General features: G+C 40.7%; 1 protein-coding gene and 1 long non-coding RNA gene across 2 annotated transcripts in view; one reads left to right on the top strand and one right to left on the bottom strand.

Annotated features, from left to right (window-relative positions):
- LOC124258773 (sialoadhesin-like) overlaps positions 1 to 18,680 on the bottom strand; it is a 20,531-nt gene extending 1,851 nt beyond the window's left edge. Inside the window, exons 1-4 of the mRNA XM_046692866.1 lie at positions 18,591 to 18,680; positions 12,732 to 12,837; positions 12,461 to 12,624; positions 10,931 to 11,113 (exon numbers count right to left, since the gene is read on the bottom strand). Coding sequence (XP_046548822.1) covers positions 10,931 to 11,113; positions 12,461 to 12,624; positions 12,732 to 12,837; positions 18,591 to 18,651 — 514 coding nt within the window. The 5' untranslated portion in view covers positions 18,652 to 18,680. The remainder of the gene's footprint in view (positions 1 to 10,930; positions 11,114 to 12,460; positions 12,625 to 12,731; positions 12,838 to 18,590) is intronic.
- On the top strand, positions 1,256 to 1,591 carry LOC124258776. The gene is made up of 2 exons (XR_006893671.1): positions 1,256 to 1,371; positions 1,552 to 1,591. It is a non-coding gene; the product is annotated as an uncharacterized LOC124258776 (long non-coding RNA).
- Positions 18,681 to 19,619: the final 939 nt, after the last annotated feature.

Genomic DNA, 19,619 nt, shown 5'->3' with positions numbered 1-19,619 from the left:
TAGTCATTGTGACTACTGTTTTGTTGGTTACAGAAATCAATTTAGTGTTAGAATCGATACCTTGTATCACAACTGAAGGACACGCGTGCAACCAATCTAATAATGATAATGATAGTCCATTTATCATGCGCATTTCTCCATGCACAATGCTCGTGGCGCCCACACAATCTGATTAATATTACCCAAGATAACCCAAGCTGCCTGTGAAGCGTTAGAAAATTAATGGTTACATGACGTATTCTCACCGGGTACCCAGATCTTATTTCAGTAGGACGCTGTTGTCCATCAAGGTGTGAAAAACCATGCTTATGCTCACATGTAGCAGGTGTATATATTTGTATTTTTAGTCTTATTTTTTTGTAAATAAATATATAGACATCAGATGTGGAGACCACTGACGCAGATCCTGGTGCAGCCCCAGAAGAACCTGCCAATGTGGAAGATGATCCTGAGTCAGTTGAAGATGTGCCGGGCACAGCAACCCAGAAGATCAGGGAGGACTCGGACACAGCCACGGTGGATGTCTAGCGGTGAGTATGTAATGTCTGCAGTTCCACATCCCGACTGGAAGATCAGAGCTGAGTATCTCAGTCTCTTATCAACGCTGGAATGCTCGCCAACGACAGTACTGATGTACAGAATGCATTTCTCTCCCTTGTTTTAGGCAAAATGATGAGGACATCATTTTCATCCCGGGGAAGTGTGTAGCAGGTGCATATATTTGTATTTTAGTCTTATTTTGTAAATAAATATATTTCAAAGTTTTGTTTCTGTTGAACTTTATTCAACAGAGGTGTGTGTGTGTTTGTCATTCTAAGCCCAGGCCTCAGTGATCAATCACAACCCAAGCTCCACTACATTCTTTGTCCAGCCCTCTGCTGATCAATCACACCCCAAGCGATCCTGTGATTGGCCAAATTTTAAACTTTACCTTCTTGCTCTGACTAACTCCATATTGCCATTTCCCTATGCACTGCACTGGGAGTATTCACAGATCACCACAAAGGTTAGTTTATAATTCATCTTTATTTCTAAATAGGATTAAATAGTAATCAAAGATTATGCATTATAAATAAGCATCTAAGAAGTAATTATATTTACATTGAATTATATATTTCTATTAATGTTTTGAATGAATGTAGTTTAGAGGCTGAACTTTAAACCTAAGCAATACTGTATTTTAATATTATCTTGTATACATGCTAAGTTACTAGTATATCTACATTAATGGAATTGCATAAGCTGTGCATTTTGTTATTCAGTGTATTTAGTCACTCTAAGTATTTATTCCTGCTCTTTCTTCTGCAGGACATATCATGAATGGTGACATTTCAAGGGTATCACGTTTTTCACCCTTGTGCCACACATGGGGTATGTGTAACCATTTTACTTAATATGTACTGTAAGCATTTTCTATCGTATCATCTAATAATACATAGTTGTAAGTAATGTAACAGAAATGATTGTATTGCTTTGATGATGATATGATATATAATATTATATTATGTTTTAATATGCATATACTATATTATCTGTTGTTTCTTATTACAGGGTGACTATCGTATATAATAAACGTAAGCCTCACACCCCGTAGCTGTCTTGGTGTCATCTGTATAAAATAATAGATAAAAGCCAAGAAACCGGATGGTTATGTTTGAGCCCCCAGTGAGGAACTTATGTGATGCCTGGATACCCGCATGGAATGCAAGTTTGTGAAAGAACTGTAATTATGGTCGATTTGGCCATCACACGAGTGACTATCAGGTCCATGTTGTTGGGTCTTGTGACCCTAGGACTTACTGAACTTTGACAGCGACCTTGACCCAGAGACTCCAAGGCAGGTCAAGTTGACAATTTGCTGTACTTGGTTTGGTGATTGTGAATTGTGACTCATTTTCCGGACTATTTTGTTTCTCGTCTTTAATTTGATATATTTATATTGTTCATCTTGAACTGTAAGTACTGTTTCTACATTTTTGCAATATTGCTTTGACTTTGTTTACATTTGACATGTCTGTAAACATTCATCTTCGAATTTTCTGTCCATTATGAACTTGTAAATATTTGCCTGGCATAACTCCTTGTTGTTTCTTTAAATACCTTTACGGTTTGTAGCATTGCTTTTGTTTACATATTACCTGCAGGTTATTTACCCTCAATAAGATGTAATTAATCAACCTGCATTTTATTTTCATTTGGTGTACACATATCCATATCAATTTGCGTTTCTTTATACTTAGCTGCAGCTTAGTTAGTTAGCATTTTGTTGTGCTTGTACAAAGCTTCACTTGTGTTCTCGCTTATTTCCATATTGTAGTCTCTTTAATCATTTACATTGTTTTAGGTGTGACGTGTGAGTATGATTGTGTGGAATATACTTAAATCAATAAACTTAGCCAAATAAACTTTAGTTTTAAATAAACTTAGCATTAAACTTCAGTTTTATCTTAGAATATAAATGTCATAGTTAACTGCACTGCACTACACTTAGTTCAAATATCTAACCAGCTCATTCGCTTTCTTTGTCTCCCTCTTTGCCTGTGGTCTATATTCATTCATTATGTAGGGTCCATTTGTAATTATCATCCTTTGCTTTAGTATCCGTTTGCCGTTCGTGATTATTTTGCGTTTGCGATGATTTTTGCTCCGTTTGCGTTTGTCGTGAAATGTCTACATCATGATGGCGTTGCCTTGAGTCGCGACCCGTTTTGTACATATTGTCACGCGTTCCGACACACTGTGGTCTTCATAGTTATTGTAGTCCACATATTTCATTATTCTGCATCTGCCAACCATGGCATAATCTAATCTTTAGGGTCAAATCTTGTTAATTACCCATGTGGGTAATACTTGCATTTGCCACATAAAACCCAACTGATGTCCTTTAATTTGTTTGTTTGCCGCTGAAAATACAATTATTGTACCCTCACTGTATGTGCTACTTTTGTATGGGATTAACACATCGTCTTTAGTAGCTATTGACACATTCACAAAACCACCATCTACTGCATCAAGTCATTGTATCCATGCCTTGGATCCATGTCTGATTTTGTTTATTCTTTACTTGGAGTCTTGTGCCTTTGAAGATGAATTTCTCTGAAGAAGAATATGTTAGTCTTGTTGATAGTTTTGCTAAGATGGGGTTGCATCCTAAGGCCGATAACCCTGATGACTTTAAGTCTTGGTTGAAGCAGTATGCCACGCAGGGTGGTCCAGTTGTGAAGAAGGAAGAAGCCTCCACTTTAGATGGTTCTCAGCCAGAACAGGTGCCAGTTAGTTCTAAGCTGCTTTATCGTCACTTCCCTAAACTTCCTTTGTTTAGTGGAACGGCCGGCAAGGATGCTGACTATGATGTTTGGCGGTATGAGGTGAATTGTCTGATGGAGTCCAAGGCCCATGACAACTCTGTTATCCTTCAGGCTATTCGTCAGTCACTGAAGGGTGAGGCGGCTCTTATTGTGATGAAACTTGGTCATCATGCTTCCATTGTGGATGTTCTGTTGAAGTTGAAGAGTGCTTTTGGTACTCTCCGCCGAAGTTCTTCATTATTTTCGAGTTCTACAGCTCCTACCAGCAAAATGACGAAGACGTAACTGCCTGGAGCTGTCGACTTGAGAGACTGTTATACCAGTTAGCGGAACAGAAGCAGATTTCTTTAGCAGAGCAGGATGAGATGTTGAGGTCCAGACTTTGGGATGGATTGAAGACTTCACTGAAGAGTCTTGCTGCTCATAAATATGAGAGTATCTCCAACTTTGATGAGCTTAGACTGTGCCTCCGTGAGATAGAATTTGAACAGAACCGAGCCAGATCAGATATCCAGAAGTCTAAGTCGAAGCCCGCATCCGTCAACATGGCCAGTAACCAGCCCGTCTCTAAGCCTGATGACATCGCTGAGCTGAAGGGGATGATCAAGGATCTGACCACGAGTGTATGCGACCTACGTGACCAACATCAGCAGCTGTCAGCCCAAGTGTACCAGCAACAATCTCCCTTTGGTTCTACCACCCACGGACAGCAGTATGGGAGAGAGCCACCGAGAACAAGAGGTCGCGGACGGGAGGACGAGGATATCAGCCAGCTATGTATGATCCTCGATCCAGCAAGTATCCTGCTCCATCTCCCGAGGGAAGGAATGCCGCTGCCCCTTCCTATTTCTATCAACCTGGGGCTGGAGCTAACGACAACAGATCTCTCACACCAGGACAAGCATCGGATCATGAGCCTGTGTGTGTTTCAGGTGTGGCTATCCCGGACATTTGTATTATGGTTGTCGTGTACGTCTTGACCATCTTAAGAGGCCTTTAAACTCGGCCACGCTCTTATGACCCGGGGCGCCCGTAGGTGCTACATCTAGCCCTCGTGTATTCGCACACACTGACTTAGTTGGGAATTCAAATGAGGTAGATATACTTATTGAGAATATTCCGGTTAGGGCGTTAGTGGACTGGGTGCCACAGTGTCTATTGTGTCTAGCTCTTTTATGATAGGTATCTCACTCCATATTCCCATACATTCAGTAGATAGCCTTCTTAATATTGAATGTGCAGGTGGAAACTCATTACCTTACTCTGGTTACATTGAGGTTAAGGTCAAGGGTATTGGTGATGGTTGCATTGACCAAGATGACATCACTTGTTTGTTACTTGTTGTGCCTGACACCAGCTATAATGCCAAAGTTCCTGCTCTTCTTGGGACTAATGTTCTTGGAGTGCTTTTGGATGCCTGCAGAAAGGTTAATGGAATCCGATTCCTTCAGACGGCCAACCTCTACACACCTTGGTACCTGGCCTTTTAGATGTATGATGCTTCGGAGAGAAGGAGTTAGAGAAGAATGGTGGGAAGTTGGGCTTTGTTAGATCCATTGAATATAAGCCTGTAATCATACCTGCTAATGGTTCTGCCATCATCCGTGGACAACTGTGCAAAGGGATTCCCATATCCACAAGTGTGCCCTTATACAGCCAACTGTAGACTCTACTATTTCTAAGGACTTAGACATCATACCAGTCGTTGTGAGATACTGCCATGACAGACCAGATGAGATACAAGTTCATGTGTCTAATGTTACTACCCAGACCATGATTGTTCCAACTAAGGCTCTGCTGTGTGAACTTCAACCTGTGACAATAGAAGACCTACCAGACATGAGATGTTCAGACTCTGAGAAGTGGATTGACGACATTGAGTTGGAGGAAGATGGACTTACACATGATGAAGCTGCACAGGGACTGGAGGTTATTAGGAGATATGGTGACATCTTCTCTAAACATGATAAAGATCTTGGACATTCCAACATGGTCAAGCATCGGATAGAACTCTATGATGACGTGCCCTTCAAGCAGAGACATCGGCGTATACCACCAACAATGTATGATCAGGTTCGAGTCATCTTCAAGAACTGTTGTCCTCTGGTGTGATTAGACACTCTCATAGTCCATGGCCTTCCAACGTTGTGTTAGCTAAGCGCAAAGATGGCCGTTAACGTCTATGTATAGATTTTCGCCAGCTGAACAACCGGACAATTAAGGACAGTTATGCTCTCCGAGAATTGAAGAACTTTTAGATTGTCTCGAAGAGGAACAAGTTCTACTCAGTGCTGGATATGAAGAGCGGCTATTACCAAGTTGAGATAGATGATGACCACAAAGGAGAGAACGGCTTTTACTGTAGGTCCACTCTGGATTCTTTCTTGAGTACAACAGGATGCCGTTCGGCTTGTCAAACGCCCCAGCGACCTATCAGCGCCTTTATGGAGAAGTGCCTAGAGGGACTCAACTTGAAGATCTACGCCTTATATACATAGATGACCTCATCATATCTTCCCGGACACATACGAGGAGCATGTGGAGAGGCTGGAGCTCTCGTCTTTAGAAGATTACAAGAATGTGGATTGAAGCTCAGTCTCCACAGAAATGCAAGTTCTTTAAAGAGAAAGGTGAGGTACGCTGTTGGATATACTAGTGTCAGCTGAGGGGATTGAAGCCGATCCAGAGAAGATAGACAAGATCTGTGCGACTGGCTAACACCATTCACTCCTGGTGAAGACATCCGGAACTTTGGGATTTGCTGATACTCAGTCGGAAATTCGTCCAGGGACTTCTCTTAAGATCGCTTCAGGACCCCCTCTCAGAACTTATGCCGAAGCGTGCCACCAAGAAGTCGAGGTCTAAGACACATCCCAAACTGCTTGAACTGGGGTCCCGCTCAAGTTGAAGCTTTCCAGGAGTTGAAGAACATCTCCTTCATCACCTCCAGTCCTTTGGCTCTGTTGGACTTCCTCAAGACCTTCGAGCTGCACACACTGGATGCTAGTACCCATGGCCTAGGAGCAAAGCCCTTCATACCAGGGAGCTACTGATGGTCACCTTACTAGTTATTGCCTATGCAAGTATAGGGTTTGAATCGATCTGAACGGAACCATTCAGCGCATAAACTCTGAGTTTCTTGTGTCTGAAATGGGCCGTTCTTTGTAGAAACTTCAATGACTCATTTTGAAATGGCAACCACTCTGTAGTACGAATCGACAATAACTCTGACGTATGTGTAATTCTACCATGCACCGTCTGACGCTACAGGACATCGGTGGTTAGCCGCTCCAGTAAAGTTACAACTTTTACCTACTGGCACCGGACCGTAGGTGAAGAACAACGTTGATGTTGAGGTGTTGTCTCGTTTGCCCGTAGCAAAGACCTGCGTCCAGATGGAAGACCCTTGTCTCGTGATGTGGTGGAGTGTTATTTGTACCAAGATTTTGTGCAATCTAATCTTGTTGAGAGTTTCCAGTTTGTCTACAGAAGTGGTTCCAGGAATTGAAGCAGATGTAAGTGACCATGTGTGTGCTGCCAACGCAAAGGATTGGCGCCGTGCTCAGCTGAAGGACACATCCCTTTGCTGCTATCATGGAACATCTGGAGAATGCCACAAGACCCGATAGGAACTCAGTTCCGTTGAGACCCAGAGATGACGTACTTTATTGAAGACATTTGGTACATTTGACTTTGAGGGAAGGTGGTGGTTATATAGGAGTCATCAGCATGGATGGAAGATGTGATCAAGAACAGCTAGTAAAAGCACCTTCCAGATGTAGATTTCGGCACCTTCGTAGCTTCTGTGGCCAGATCGTGTAGTACATCCCCAGGTGGTAGAGATCGGACCTTATCCCTACTCGCCAAGGAACGTTTCTACTCGGCCTGGTATGACCAAGGCATGTAGATGACTACCTGAAGATAAGGTGAGAGGTGTCTGAAAAGGAAGCGTGAAACACATCCATCAGAGCCCCCTTTGGTGAGCATCCAGACGTTGCAGCCTATGGAACTGGTCTGTATGGACTTCTTTGACTCTGGAGCCATCCAAGGGTGGTCAATAGTATGTGTTGGGTCATTACTTCGACCATTTCACCTGGTACGCTCAAGCATCTAACCTTGTTTGGAATACATCAGCCAAGACGATGCAGAGTAGATCGAGCCAACAACTTTATCATCCATTACGGTCTGCCCAAGAGGATCTTATCTCTGCCAAAGGAGCCAATTTTGTTGGTAAGCGTTGATGCTCAGAGCTGTGCCCTGCTGCTTTGGGATCAACAGGTCGTCCATTAACACCCTACCATCCCATGGGTAATGGGATGCGGAACGCTTCAACCGGACCCTATGTGATATATGTTGGGGACTCTGGAACCAGACGCCAAGAGGGACTGGAAGGTTTCATGTTGGACCCTTAGTCCATGCATACAATTGCATTCTTCGGCATGAGTCTACCGGACATTCCCCCTTCTTCCTTATGTTTGGGCGTCACCCAAGACTTCCAGTGGATCTAGCATTTGACTTGACATCCAGCCACAAGGCAAAGCCCAAGTCACTGCAGCAGGTACACAAAGTCATTAAGAGATCGACTCCAAGAGGCATATCATCTAGTTTTCACAGAACAGCAAGGAGGCACAGCAGGATCAGAAGACCTACTTTGATAAGAAGGCAAAGAGCAGCAATTATAGAGACTGGTGACCGAGTTCCTGGATTAAAAACCGTCGCCTTTGAAGGAAGACACAAACTAGCAGGACAGATGGAAGGTGACATTTATACAGTTCCTTCGTCAACCAACCCTCCATCCCTGTCTATGTGGTCGGAAAGGAGAATGGTGGAAGGTAGGAGAGAGCTTACACCGGAATCTTCTACTTCCCATTGGTGCACTCCTGTGCCCGGATTCTTTCACTAGCACCAGAGCCACTGAGACCTATCCGAGAAACCAAGAAGATCAAAGAGAGCTTGCTGTTCCAGTCGAGGAACCAGAGGGGATGACGAGTCAGACATATATTTCCATCGTCTGAGACTGTCAGTGTCAGCTGCGGATATAGCTGATAGGCCAACTGAGGCTAGAGCAGAAGTTGAAGACTTTGCATTGGACGAAGACGATTTTAGTTGGAGACGCAGTTGGTTTCGCCAGCCAGACCAGCCTGAAGATATGCTCAGCTGAGGCTGATCCTGCTGCAGAGAAGACATCAGATGTGGAGACCACTGACGCAGATCCTGGTGCAGCCCCAGGAAGAACCCGCCAATGTGGAAGATGATCCTGAGTCAGTTGAAGATGTGCCGGCACAGCAAGCCCAGAAGATCAGGAGGACTCGGACACAAGCCATTGGTGGATGTCTAGTGGTGAGTATGTAATGTCTTGGGCAGTTCCACATCCAGGAAGATCAGAGCTGAGTATCTCAGTTCTCTTTATCAACGCTGGAATGCTCTCGCCAACGACAGTACTGATGTACAGAATGCATTTCTCTCCCTTGTTTTAGGCAAATGATGAGGACATCATTTTCATCCCGAGGGAAGTGTAGCAGGTGTATATATTTGTATTTTAGTCTTATTTTTGTAAAATAAATATATTTCAAGTTTTGTTTCTGTTGAACTTTATTCAACAGAGGTGTGTGTGTGTTTGTCATTCTAAGCCCAGGCCTCAGTGATCAATCACAACCCAAGCTCCACTACATTCTTTGTCCAGCTCCTCTGCTGATCAATCACACCCCAAGCGATCCTGTGATTGATCAAATTTTAAACTTTACCTTCTTGCCTGACTAACTCCATATTGCCATTTCACTCATGCACTGCACTGGGAGTATTCACAGATCACCACAAAAGGTTAGTTTATAATTCATCTTTATTTCTAAATAGGATTAAATAGTAATCAAAGATTATGCATTATAAATAAGCATCTAAGAAGTAATTATATTTACATTGGAATTATATATTTCTATTAATGTTTTGAATGAATGTGGTTTAGAGGCTGAACTTTAACCCTAAAGCAATAATTGTATTTTAATATTATCTTGTATACATGCTAAGTTACCTACAGTATATCTACATTAATGGAATTGCATAAGCTAATGCATTTTGTTATTCAATGTATTATTTAGTCACTCTCTAAGCATTTATTCATGCTCTTTCTTCTGCAGGACATATCATGAATGGTGACATTTCAAAGAATTATCACGTTTTCACCCTTGTGCACACATGGGAGGTATATTGTAACCATTTTACTTAATATGTACTGTATGGCATTTTCTATCGTATCATCTAATAATACATAGTTGTAAGTAATGTAACAGAAATGATTGTATTGCTTTTATGATGATAATGATATATAATATTATATTATGTTTTAATATGCATATACTATATTATCTGTTGTTTCTTATTACAGGTGACTATCGTATATAATAAACGTAAGCCTCTCACACCCGTAGCTGTCTTGGTGTCATCTGTATAAAATAATAGATAAAGCCTAAGAAAACCATGCTTATGCTCACATGCTCCCAGTCAATATGAGTGAAGGAATAAGGCTCTACGCCGATTTTAGCAATATCACGACAAGTGACTCCAGAAATGGGTTTCACGCATTGTACGCATTTGGGAACTGACTGAACTCAGGTCTTCGGCGTTAGGAGCGCTCGCTTCTCTCTCTCTCTCTCTCTCTCTCTCTCTCTCTCTCTCTCTCTCTCTCTCTCTCCTCTGAACGGGCGACAGAGGGCATGAACTCTGGAACTAATGGCACCCAAAACACCAAGTGAACAATGCAGGGAATAGCGCGGTCAACTGTCCTCAATCGGAAGTTCCTTGGTTGGTATTTAAGATTGAGTCAGATATCAGCTCCGAATGCTGAATACTCCAAATAGCGCTCCTGTACCTACTGCTAGCTGGCTTATTACAGTATTCTGACCTTCGTTATATGCATACATCGGGACACGAAATGCCAGCTGTAAGTGAAATATATTTTTCCGAATCATACATTAGGATATCAAACCGGATATCTATCGTCCCATCATAACACGTGGTTATCGTTACCCTTTCAAAGACCATAATAACTGTTAGTTTTCGCTATCACATCTATCGCTATCATGTGTCACGTTGAAGGGAGATAACTCTGTCTGCCTAATCTAATAAAGAACGTTTTTATTTACTTTAATTTCAATCTGAATGGCGAAATGAGTAGAAATTACAAGAACTTACTTCTAGAACACGGCAGAGCTAGGTCGTAGGTTACATAAATATTCAGGTACACTGGTAAAGTTTGATGGCAGCTGCCACCATCTTGTGTCTGAGTTCCACTCAAACGTATACATAATTCTCATGATCAAAAGGCCGATGTGTTCATTATTAAGATTCAGTTTGATGTGTTATATCGGATAAAACAAATCTGTTAACTTTCTTTATGACTATTTTTGCAAACCTCGAATTACCGAATGCCATGCAAGGCGGCACAAAAGCAAACAATGAATTTATGCACTAGCATTCCGACTTCAAGATAGTTCATTATCTGATTTTGTTTAAACTAAAAGCGAGATTTTAATTTTGAATTACGGTAAGGATACAACACAAACAGTTTTATTATTTTCAATAGAAACTGTTTGCGAAAAACATTACTTGAGAGATTACTGAAATACCGTTATTGTCAATCATGATGTTGTTGCTAGTCTTGACCTGGCTTGGCGTCTCTCCTTCAATTCTATACCAATCGTACTTCCCAGTGGGAACGCAGAATGGCGGATGATCACAGGTAAGTGACATGGGGGACATGTCATGCGTCATCTTGATTCTCACAGCAACATTCCATTGGTCATCAATTTCTGAAAATATACAGTAAATATATTTGGTATGTTTGTTGTTAAATGTCAAACATAACGCCAATATTCCATCTATATGGCGGCAGTCTGTAAAAGATCGAGCCTGAACAGACAATCCAGTGTTCAACATCATGAGCGAAAAACAAAAACATCATGAGCATCGATCTACGTAGTTGGATACGATGACATGTGTCAACCAAGTCAGCGAGCCTGACCACCCGATCCCGTTAGTCGCCTCTTACGACAAGCATGGGTTACTGAAGATCAACTCTAACCCGGATCTTCACTGATCAGTTTATAACATCTGCGTAGCCAGTTTTGACTATCCGTATAAATATTTTCCATTCTATGTGAATAGAAGTTATCTGTGAAAGTCATATGATGACATCAACATCAGTGATGTTTATAGGATGAATCTCGGGGACTTCAGTCTACCGGCAGAAACATCGACCCAGTTCAAGTCAATATATAACATCAGTGATGTTTATAGGATGAATCTCGGGGACTTCAGTCTGCCGGCAGAAACCTCGACCCAGTTCAAGTGAAAATATAACATCAGTGCAAAAACATAATCAGCTGTTACTATCCTACAAAATATATTGCAAAGGGCAAAAGGGCTTTTTAAATCACATGAATGGACCACTGAAAATCAGCAATGACACCAGGTGTTCGCGAAAAGGCATTTATTATTTATTTTGATGATGTGTAGAATAGATGACATGTGAATGGCATTAATGTGTCACTTCATTCTGAATCAGATGTTTTGCACGTTTACGTAAATGAAATTTATTTCTAACTTAATCAAAACCACTCAACATTTTACAGTGCATTTACATATGTTGTTCATTGTTTCTGTTTAATACATGGATATATATTGTATATTAGGCTGCACTTATGTTACACCCCGTCTTGTAAAACTACCAGGAAGGATGTTTAATTTCAGACTCACAAAGTAAAAAGCATTAATATCGTTATACAACATGTACATGCGTCATATGTCCTGTTTCACTTGTTTTCAAAGCAACCGTACTTACATCTCAGTTTTTTGAATAACTTCCTTGAGGTGGCAAATGTCAAAGTCCTATTTGTGACTGTCGAAGATATTTCAGGACGTTAACCTTTAAGTTAACTTTCAAGTAAAAACATTTGACTTTGTAGCCATATTTGTTGTTAAATAAGATGATATAAAGTAATTATTCTCAAAAGCACTCAGCCAGCTTAAATCCCCTTAAACTGGACCTGATATTATCCTTGAAAGTCCTGAACTCAAACTAAACATTTGGACCAATGGTCTCCACTATAATAACAAACAACCTTAGCCCTTGTTCTATAGGAAGTGAAATCTCTCACGTGCTAGAACCAGAGACACTGCCGGAGAGACGTCATAGCCCTCGTCGTCGTCCACCCTGCACGTATAGTGACCTTGGTCACGTAGTGTGAAGTTCTCTATGGTCAAGCGTCCGAAATGCCCAGTCGAAACATGCATTCGTTGCCCGTATTTCATCCAAGTGAACCTGTAACATAGGATCATTCATGTTGATAACATTTAGAATTACGAACGACCGCGGGATTGTTTTTTCCACTAGAATACAAATATGTTTTATCCAGTTTTAAATTGTACCTGAATATCTGGATGCCCTTAGCTAAGCACATGAGGATAACATCATGCCCTTGGTGAATGTACCGCGTACGTCGTAAGCGTGGCTCGGACACCCTTGGAAGAGCGTCTGTGAAAATAACAGAATACTTCAAATAAACACGTTGAAAATACCTGTTTAATAACAATAAGCTGGTTTTGCACAGTGTTCAAAACAAAACGCATGCATTGAGCGGACAGGTTTTACAAGCAATTATTGAAAGCCGCGCTGGATGAGTGGGTTAAATGGCTGTTTGTGTGTGCTGGCGATAATGTGACTGACAGAGAGTGTGGGTTTAAATCCCAGATCGGATGGGACCTACCAAGGGTACAAGAATCTAAACTTTCCAAATATTACATGTGAAATATTGAAAACATCCCTGGGCTTGTTCGGTAACATTGCGTGTAGAGATGATAGATCATAGTGAGGCGCTAATCACACTCAACAAACACAACACACACACACACACACACACCCCACACCCCACCCCACCCAATTAGTATTAACAGAGATCACATTTTCAAGGCGCGGCCGTCCCCAACAGTTTATCATCACCCATCAGCTCTACGGTCTGGTATGTAACTGATGCCGAATAATGCCGAAGTTAGCCGACAGCAATGAGCAGGAAGGACCGCGAACAGCCTAGTTTTCCAACCCGGTGATATTATGTAAACGTGCATCTTCATGCAAGGAAGAAGATAAAAACACGAACTGCAGTTCAAACGGATGCGATCGCTCGAGTTGACTACACGCATGCTTTTATTTACAGGCTCTCGGAATATCCACTTGTCTGATTTATAGACGCTGAAACAGAAACAGCCTGTACAGCCCATGCAAGTCTGTTATACTGCAGTTTCTAAAACTATCTTGAATCCTTGTTTATATGCTTTATTAGGATAAGATGTTAGCATAAATATCCACAACAAACTAGACCAGACAAACCAGTGATTTACATTATGAATAACTTCACCCGGATAATAGAAACGGGAAACAACACCAGACAAACCAGTGATTTACATTATGAATAACCTCACCGGGATAATAGAAACGGGAAACTACACCAGACAAACCAGTGATTTACATTATGAATAACCTCACCGGGATAATAGAAACGGGAAACTACACCAGACAAACCAGTTATTTACATTATGAATAACCTCACCGGGATAATAAAACGGGAAACAACACCAGACAAACCAGTTATTTACATTATGAATAACCTCACCGGGATAGAAACGGAAACTACACCAGACAAACCAGTTATTTACATTATGAATAACCTCACCGGGATAATAGAAACGGAAACTACACCAGACAAACCAGTTATTTACATTATGAATAACCTCACCGGGATAATAGAAACCGGAAACTACACCAGACAAACCAGTTATTTACATTATGAATAACCTCACCGGGATAATAGAAACCGGAAACTACACCAGACAAACCAGTTATTTACATTATGAATAACCTCACCGGGATAATAGAAACCGGAAACTACACCAGACAAACCAGTTATTTACATTATGAATAACCTCACCGGGATAATAGAAACCGGAAACTACACCAAGATTATGAATAACACCAAGATAATAGAAAGACCAGACAAACCAGTGATTTACATTATGAATAACCTCACCGGGATAATAGAAACCGGAAACTACACCAGACAAACCAGTGATTTACATTATGAATAACCTCACCGGGATAATAGAAACGGGATAATAGAACCAGTGATTTACATTATGAATAACCTCACCAAGATAATAGACAAACTACACCAGTGATTTACATTATGAATAACCTCACCGGGGGATAGACAAACCAGTGATTTACATTATGAATAACCTCACCGGGATAATAAAAACGGAAACTACACCAGACAAACCAGTGATTTACATTATGAATAACCTCACCGGGATAATAGAAACGGGAAACTACACCAGATAAACCAATGATTTACATTATGAATAACCTCACCTGGATAATAAAATACGGGAATTTACATTATGAATAACCTACATTATGAATAACCTCACCGGGATAATAGAAGCGGGAAACTACACCAGACAAACCAGTGATCAACATTGGAAGTACGAACCTCACCGGGATAATAGACTGGGACTACACTACAACCGGATGACTGGACCACATAAAGAATTAATCGATGTTTTAAGTAAAGATCCACTCCTCCGGGATACAGTAAACGGGAAACTAGACAAGACAACAAGTGACCGATATTTCTAATATAGATACACCTTGCCAGGTTACAAGAAACAGATGAATATAAATATACACTCCTCCGAGATACAAGAAATGGGAAACCACACAAGACAACCAGTCATTGACATTATGAGTAGAGTTTCAAACCGCCGCGATAAAAGAAATGGGACACTTCACCAGGCAAACCGGTGGTTGATATTATCCACTCCGCGGGGTTACTAGACACGGAAAACCAGACAAGAAAACCATTGATTAACATTCTGAATATAGATTCTCTCTGCCGTGTTACTGGAAACAGACAACACCAGACAACTCGCGGTTGATATTTTGAGTTAGGATTCACCTTACCGGAATACTATAATAGAAACGGGAAACTAAACCAGAAAAGCCCTTGACTGATATTACGAATAAAGATCAACTCTGTCGGGTTGCAAGAAACGGATAAGAATAAAGATCCACTCTGCCGGGTTACTAGAAACGGAAAAGAGTAAAGATCTACTCTGCCGGGTTACAAGAAACGGATAAGAATAAAGATCCTCTCTGCCGGGTTACAAGAAACAGATAAAGCATAAGAATCAAGATCCACTATGCCGGGATACTAGAAACAGATAAGAATAAAGATCTACTTTCCGGGCTACTAGAAACGGATAAGACTAAAGATCGACTCTGCCGGGTTACTAGAAACGGATAAGAATAAAGATCCACTCTGCCGGGTTACTAGAAACGGATAAGAATAAAGATCCACTCTGCCGGGTTACAAGAAACAGATAAGAATAAAGATCCACTCTGCCGGGTTACTAGAAACGGATAAGAATAAAGATCCTCTCTGCCGGGTTACTAGAAACAGATAAGAATAAAGATCCACTCTGCCGGGTTACAAGAAACGGATAAGAATAAAGATCTACTCTGCCGGGTTACTAGAAACGGATAAGAGTAAAGATCTACTCTGTCGGGTTACAAGAAACGGATAAGAATAAAAATCCACTCTGCCGGGTTACAAGAAACAGATAAGAATATAGATCCATTCCGTCGGGTTACTAGAAACGGATAAGAATAAAGATCCGCTCTGCTGGGTTACTAGAAACAGATAAGAATAAAGATCCACCCTGTCGGGTTACTAGAAACTGATAAGAATAAAGGTCTACTCTGCCGGGTTACTTGAAACAGATAAGAATATAGATCCATTCTGCCGGGTTATTAGAAACGGATAAGAATAAAGATCCACTCTGTCGGGTTACTAGAAACACATAAGAATAAAGATCCACTCTGTCAGGTTACAAGAAACGGATAAGAATCAAGATCCAATCTGCCGGGTTACTAGAAACAGATAAGAACAAATATCCACTCTGCCGGGTTACTAGGACGGATAAGAATAAAGATCCACTCTGCAGGGTTACAAGAAACAGATAAGAATATAGATCCATTCTGCCGGGTTACTAGAAACGGATAAGAATAAAGATCCGCTCTGCTGGGTTACTAGAAACAGATAAGAATAAAGATCCACCCTGTCGGGTTACTAGAAACGGATAAGAATAAAGGTCTACTCTGCCGGGTTACTAGAAACGGATAAGAGTCAAGATCTAATCTGCCGGGTTACTAGAAACAGATGAGAATGAAAATCCACTCTGCCGGGTTACTAGAAACGGATAAGAATAAAGATCAACTCTGCCGGGTTACTAGAAAACGGATAAGAATAAAGATCCGCTCTGCCGGGTTACTAGAAACGGATAAAACTAAAGATCCACTCCGACGGGTTACTAGAAACGGATAAGAAAAAAGATCTACACTGCCGGGTTACTAGAAACGGATAAGAATAAAGATCTACTCAGCCGGGTTACTAGAAATGGATAAGAGTAAAGATCTAATCTGCCGGGTTACTAGAAACGGATAAGAATAAAGATCCACTCTGTCGGGTTACTAGAAACACATAAGAATAAAGGTCCACTCTGTTGGGTTACAAGAAACGGATAAGAATAAAGATCCAATCTGCCGGGTAACTAGAAACAGATAAGAACAAAGATCCGCTCTGCCGGGTTACTAGAAACGGATAAGAATAAAGATCCACTCTGCAGGGTTACTAGAAACACATAAGAATATAGATCCATTCTGCCGGGTTATTAGAAACGGATAAGAATAAAGATCCACTCTGTCGGGTTACTAGAAACACATAAGAATAAAGATCCACTCTGTCAGGTTACAAGAAACGGATAAGAATCAAGATCCAATCTGCCGGGTTACTAGAAACAGATAAGAACAAATATCCACTCTGCCGGGTTACTAGAAACGGATAAGAATAAAGATCCACTCTGCCGGGTTACTAGAAACGGATAAGAATAAAGATCAACTCTGCCGGGTTACTAGAAACAGATAAGAGTAAAGGTCCAGTATGCCGGGTTACTAGAAACGGATAAGAATAAAGATCCACTCTGCCGGGTTACTAGAAACGGATAAGAATAAAGATCCACTCTGCCGGGTTACTAGAAACGGATAAGAATAAAGATCCTCTCTGCCGGGTTACTAGAAACGGATAAGAATAAAGATCCTCTCTGCCGGGTTACAAGAAACGGATAAGAATAAAGATCCTCTCTGTCGGGTTACTAGAAACACATAAGAATAAAGATCCACTCTGCCGGGTTACAAGAAACGGATAAGAATAAAGATCCACTCTGCCGGGTTACTAGAAACAGATAAGAAAAAATATCCCTCTGCCGGGTTACTAGAAACGGATAAGAATAAAGATCCACTCTGCAGGGGTTACTAGAGAAACAGATAAGAATATAGATCCATTCTGCCGGGTTATTAGAAACGGATAAGAATAAAGATCCACTCTGTCGGGTTACTAGAAACACATAAGAATAAAGATCCACTCTGTCAGGTTACAAGAAACGGATAAGAATAAAGATCCACTCTGCCGGGTTACTAGAAACAGATAAGAATAAAGATCCTCTCTGCCGGGTTACTAGAAACGGATAAGAATAAAGATCCACTCTGCCGGGTTACTAGAAACGGATAAGAATAAAGATCTACTCTGCCGGGTTACTAGAAACAGATAAGAGTAAAGGTCCAGTACGCCGGGATAGAAACGGATAAAGATCCACTCTGTCGGGTTACTAGAAACACATAAGAATATAGATCCACACTGCCGGGTTACAAGAAACGGATAAGAATAAAGATCTACTCTGCCGGGTTACTAGAAACGGATAAGAGTAAAGATCTACTCTGTCGGGTTACTAGAAACGGATAAGAATAAAAAAAAACACTCTGCCGGGTTACTAGAAACAGATAAGAGTAAAGATCCACTCCTCCGAGATACAATAAATGGGAAACTAGATCCGACAAAGCAGTGACTGATAAATATGAGTAAAGGTTGTTTCCCCTGGGATAGTAGGGTACGCAGCTTACCAAATCACCTGACAATTTTAGCCCCTTTGTAAGACGAACATAGTTTGCTGGTGACTTCTACATGTATAACATGCACAAGCGAAGTAATCAGTTTCTATTATTTGCCAAATCAGCTTCCATTGAGCTTTAAAGTCAAACTAGTGATGGAAACTATTTGGATGAAATGATGAAAGTAAGGAAACTGTCTGAGTACGGCAAAAGTAACAAAGGAAATTTACCTGCTTGCATCAGCAGCCCCATCATCAGTATCAGAGCTGTCACTCCACGCCGCTGCATCATGTCAGAAAAAGTAGCGTTCTGGGAAAACATACATCATACTTCTCAGAAACCATACATGCTTCCTTGATATCCTACCTTGTATTGTTAAAAGTAGTTTCAATCATGACTCATTAGACATAGTTTCAAAACATTTAGCTTCTAATCCGTAAGGAAGTTGTTACATTTGTGACGGTATAGTTAAATAATTACCGTTTAAAACCTACGACCCCCGTATCATTTCACGTTCAGAAATTATTAGATATCCTCTATGTACTGGTACTGAATAAAGTCTACGTGTTTCAAATGTTTCAAAGATATGCATAACGCTTCCTTTTTCTTCTAGGTGTAATTGTTTGTATTTAAGTAATTACGTTCTTGAAACCTATAACAGGTTTTAACTTATAATAAGAAGGGAATAAAATATTAACTAATCATCCCTCTTTACGTATTTTATTTTAAAATATTGACTCTGTGATATTTATGTCGTCATCACTGGGTGTTTTAATAGTTTGGGATACTTTCAAGTACATGTTTTTTTTGTGTCATTCAAACTAATTGCTTAATTATGTTTGAACATATGTAATGGCGCCATGCCAAACATATAAACTAGTGCTGAAAAGAAAGTATCCAGTGTGTTTGACCAAACGTAAAAAGAAAACAAAAGCATATGAACATCTGTTTAATTCTATTGGAGTATTCAATTGTACAGTAAATATACACAATTTCATTTCATACAAATTCGAAAGTACCATTTGACTGACAAGTGGTATCATATTCTGAACTTTTACACAAATCAACAAGGCTTTTTTTCTGCAATTCTCATCAAATGTTGAATCAATAGTGAGTGTGACCACCATTGGTTTCAATACACGCCATAACAACACATTGACGCATTGATAACGTAAGACGACAAATGACGTTAGGCGTGATCCGTTGCCATTACTGCCATTCCTGTAGGAGAGATTGTTCCAGTTGATGAGCAGTGACAG

This window comes from Haliotis rubra, unplaced genomic scaffold (assembly GCF_003918875.1).
Source record: "Haliotis rubra isolate DU_JTF1 unplaced genomic scaffold, ASM391887v1 Scf70, whole genome shotgun sequence".
Taxonomy (NCBI): Eukaryota; Metazoa; Mollusca; class Gastropoda; order Lepetellida; family Haliotidae; genus Haliotis; species Haliotis rubra.
The sequence above is the reverse complement of the archived record's forward strand: the minus strand, read 5'-3'. Positions and strand labels throughout refer to the sequence as shown.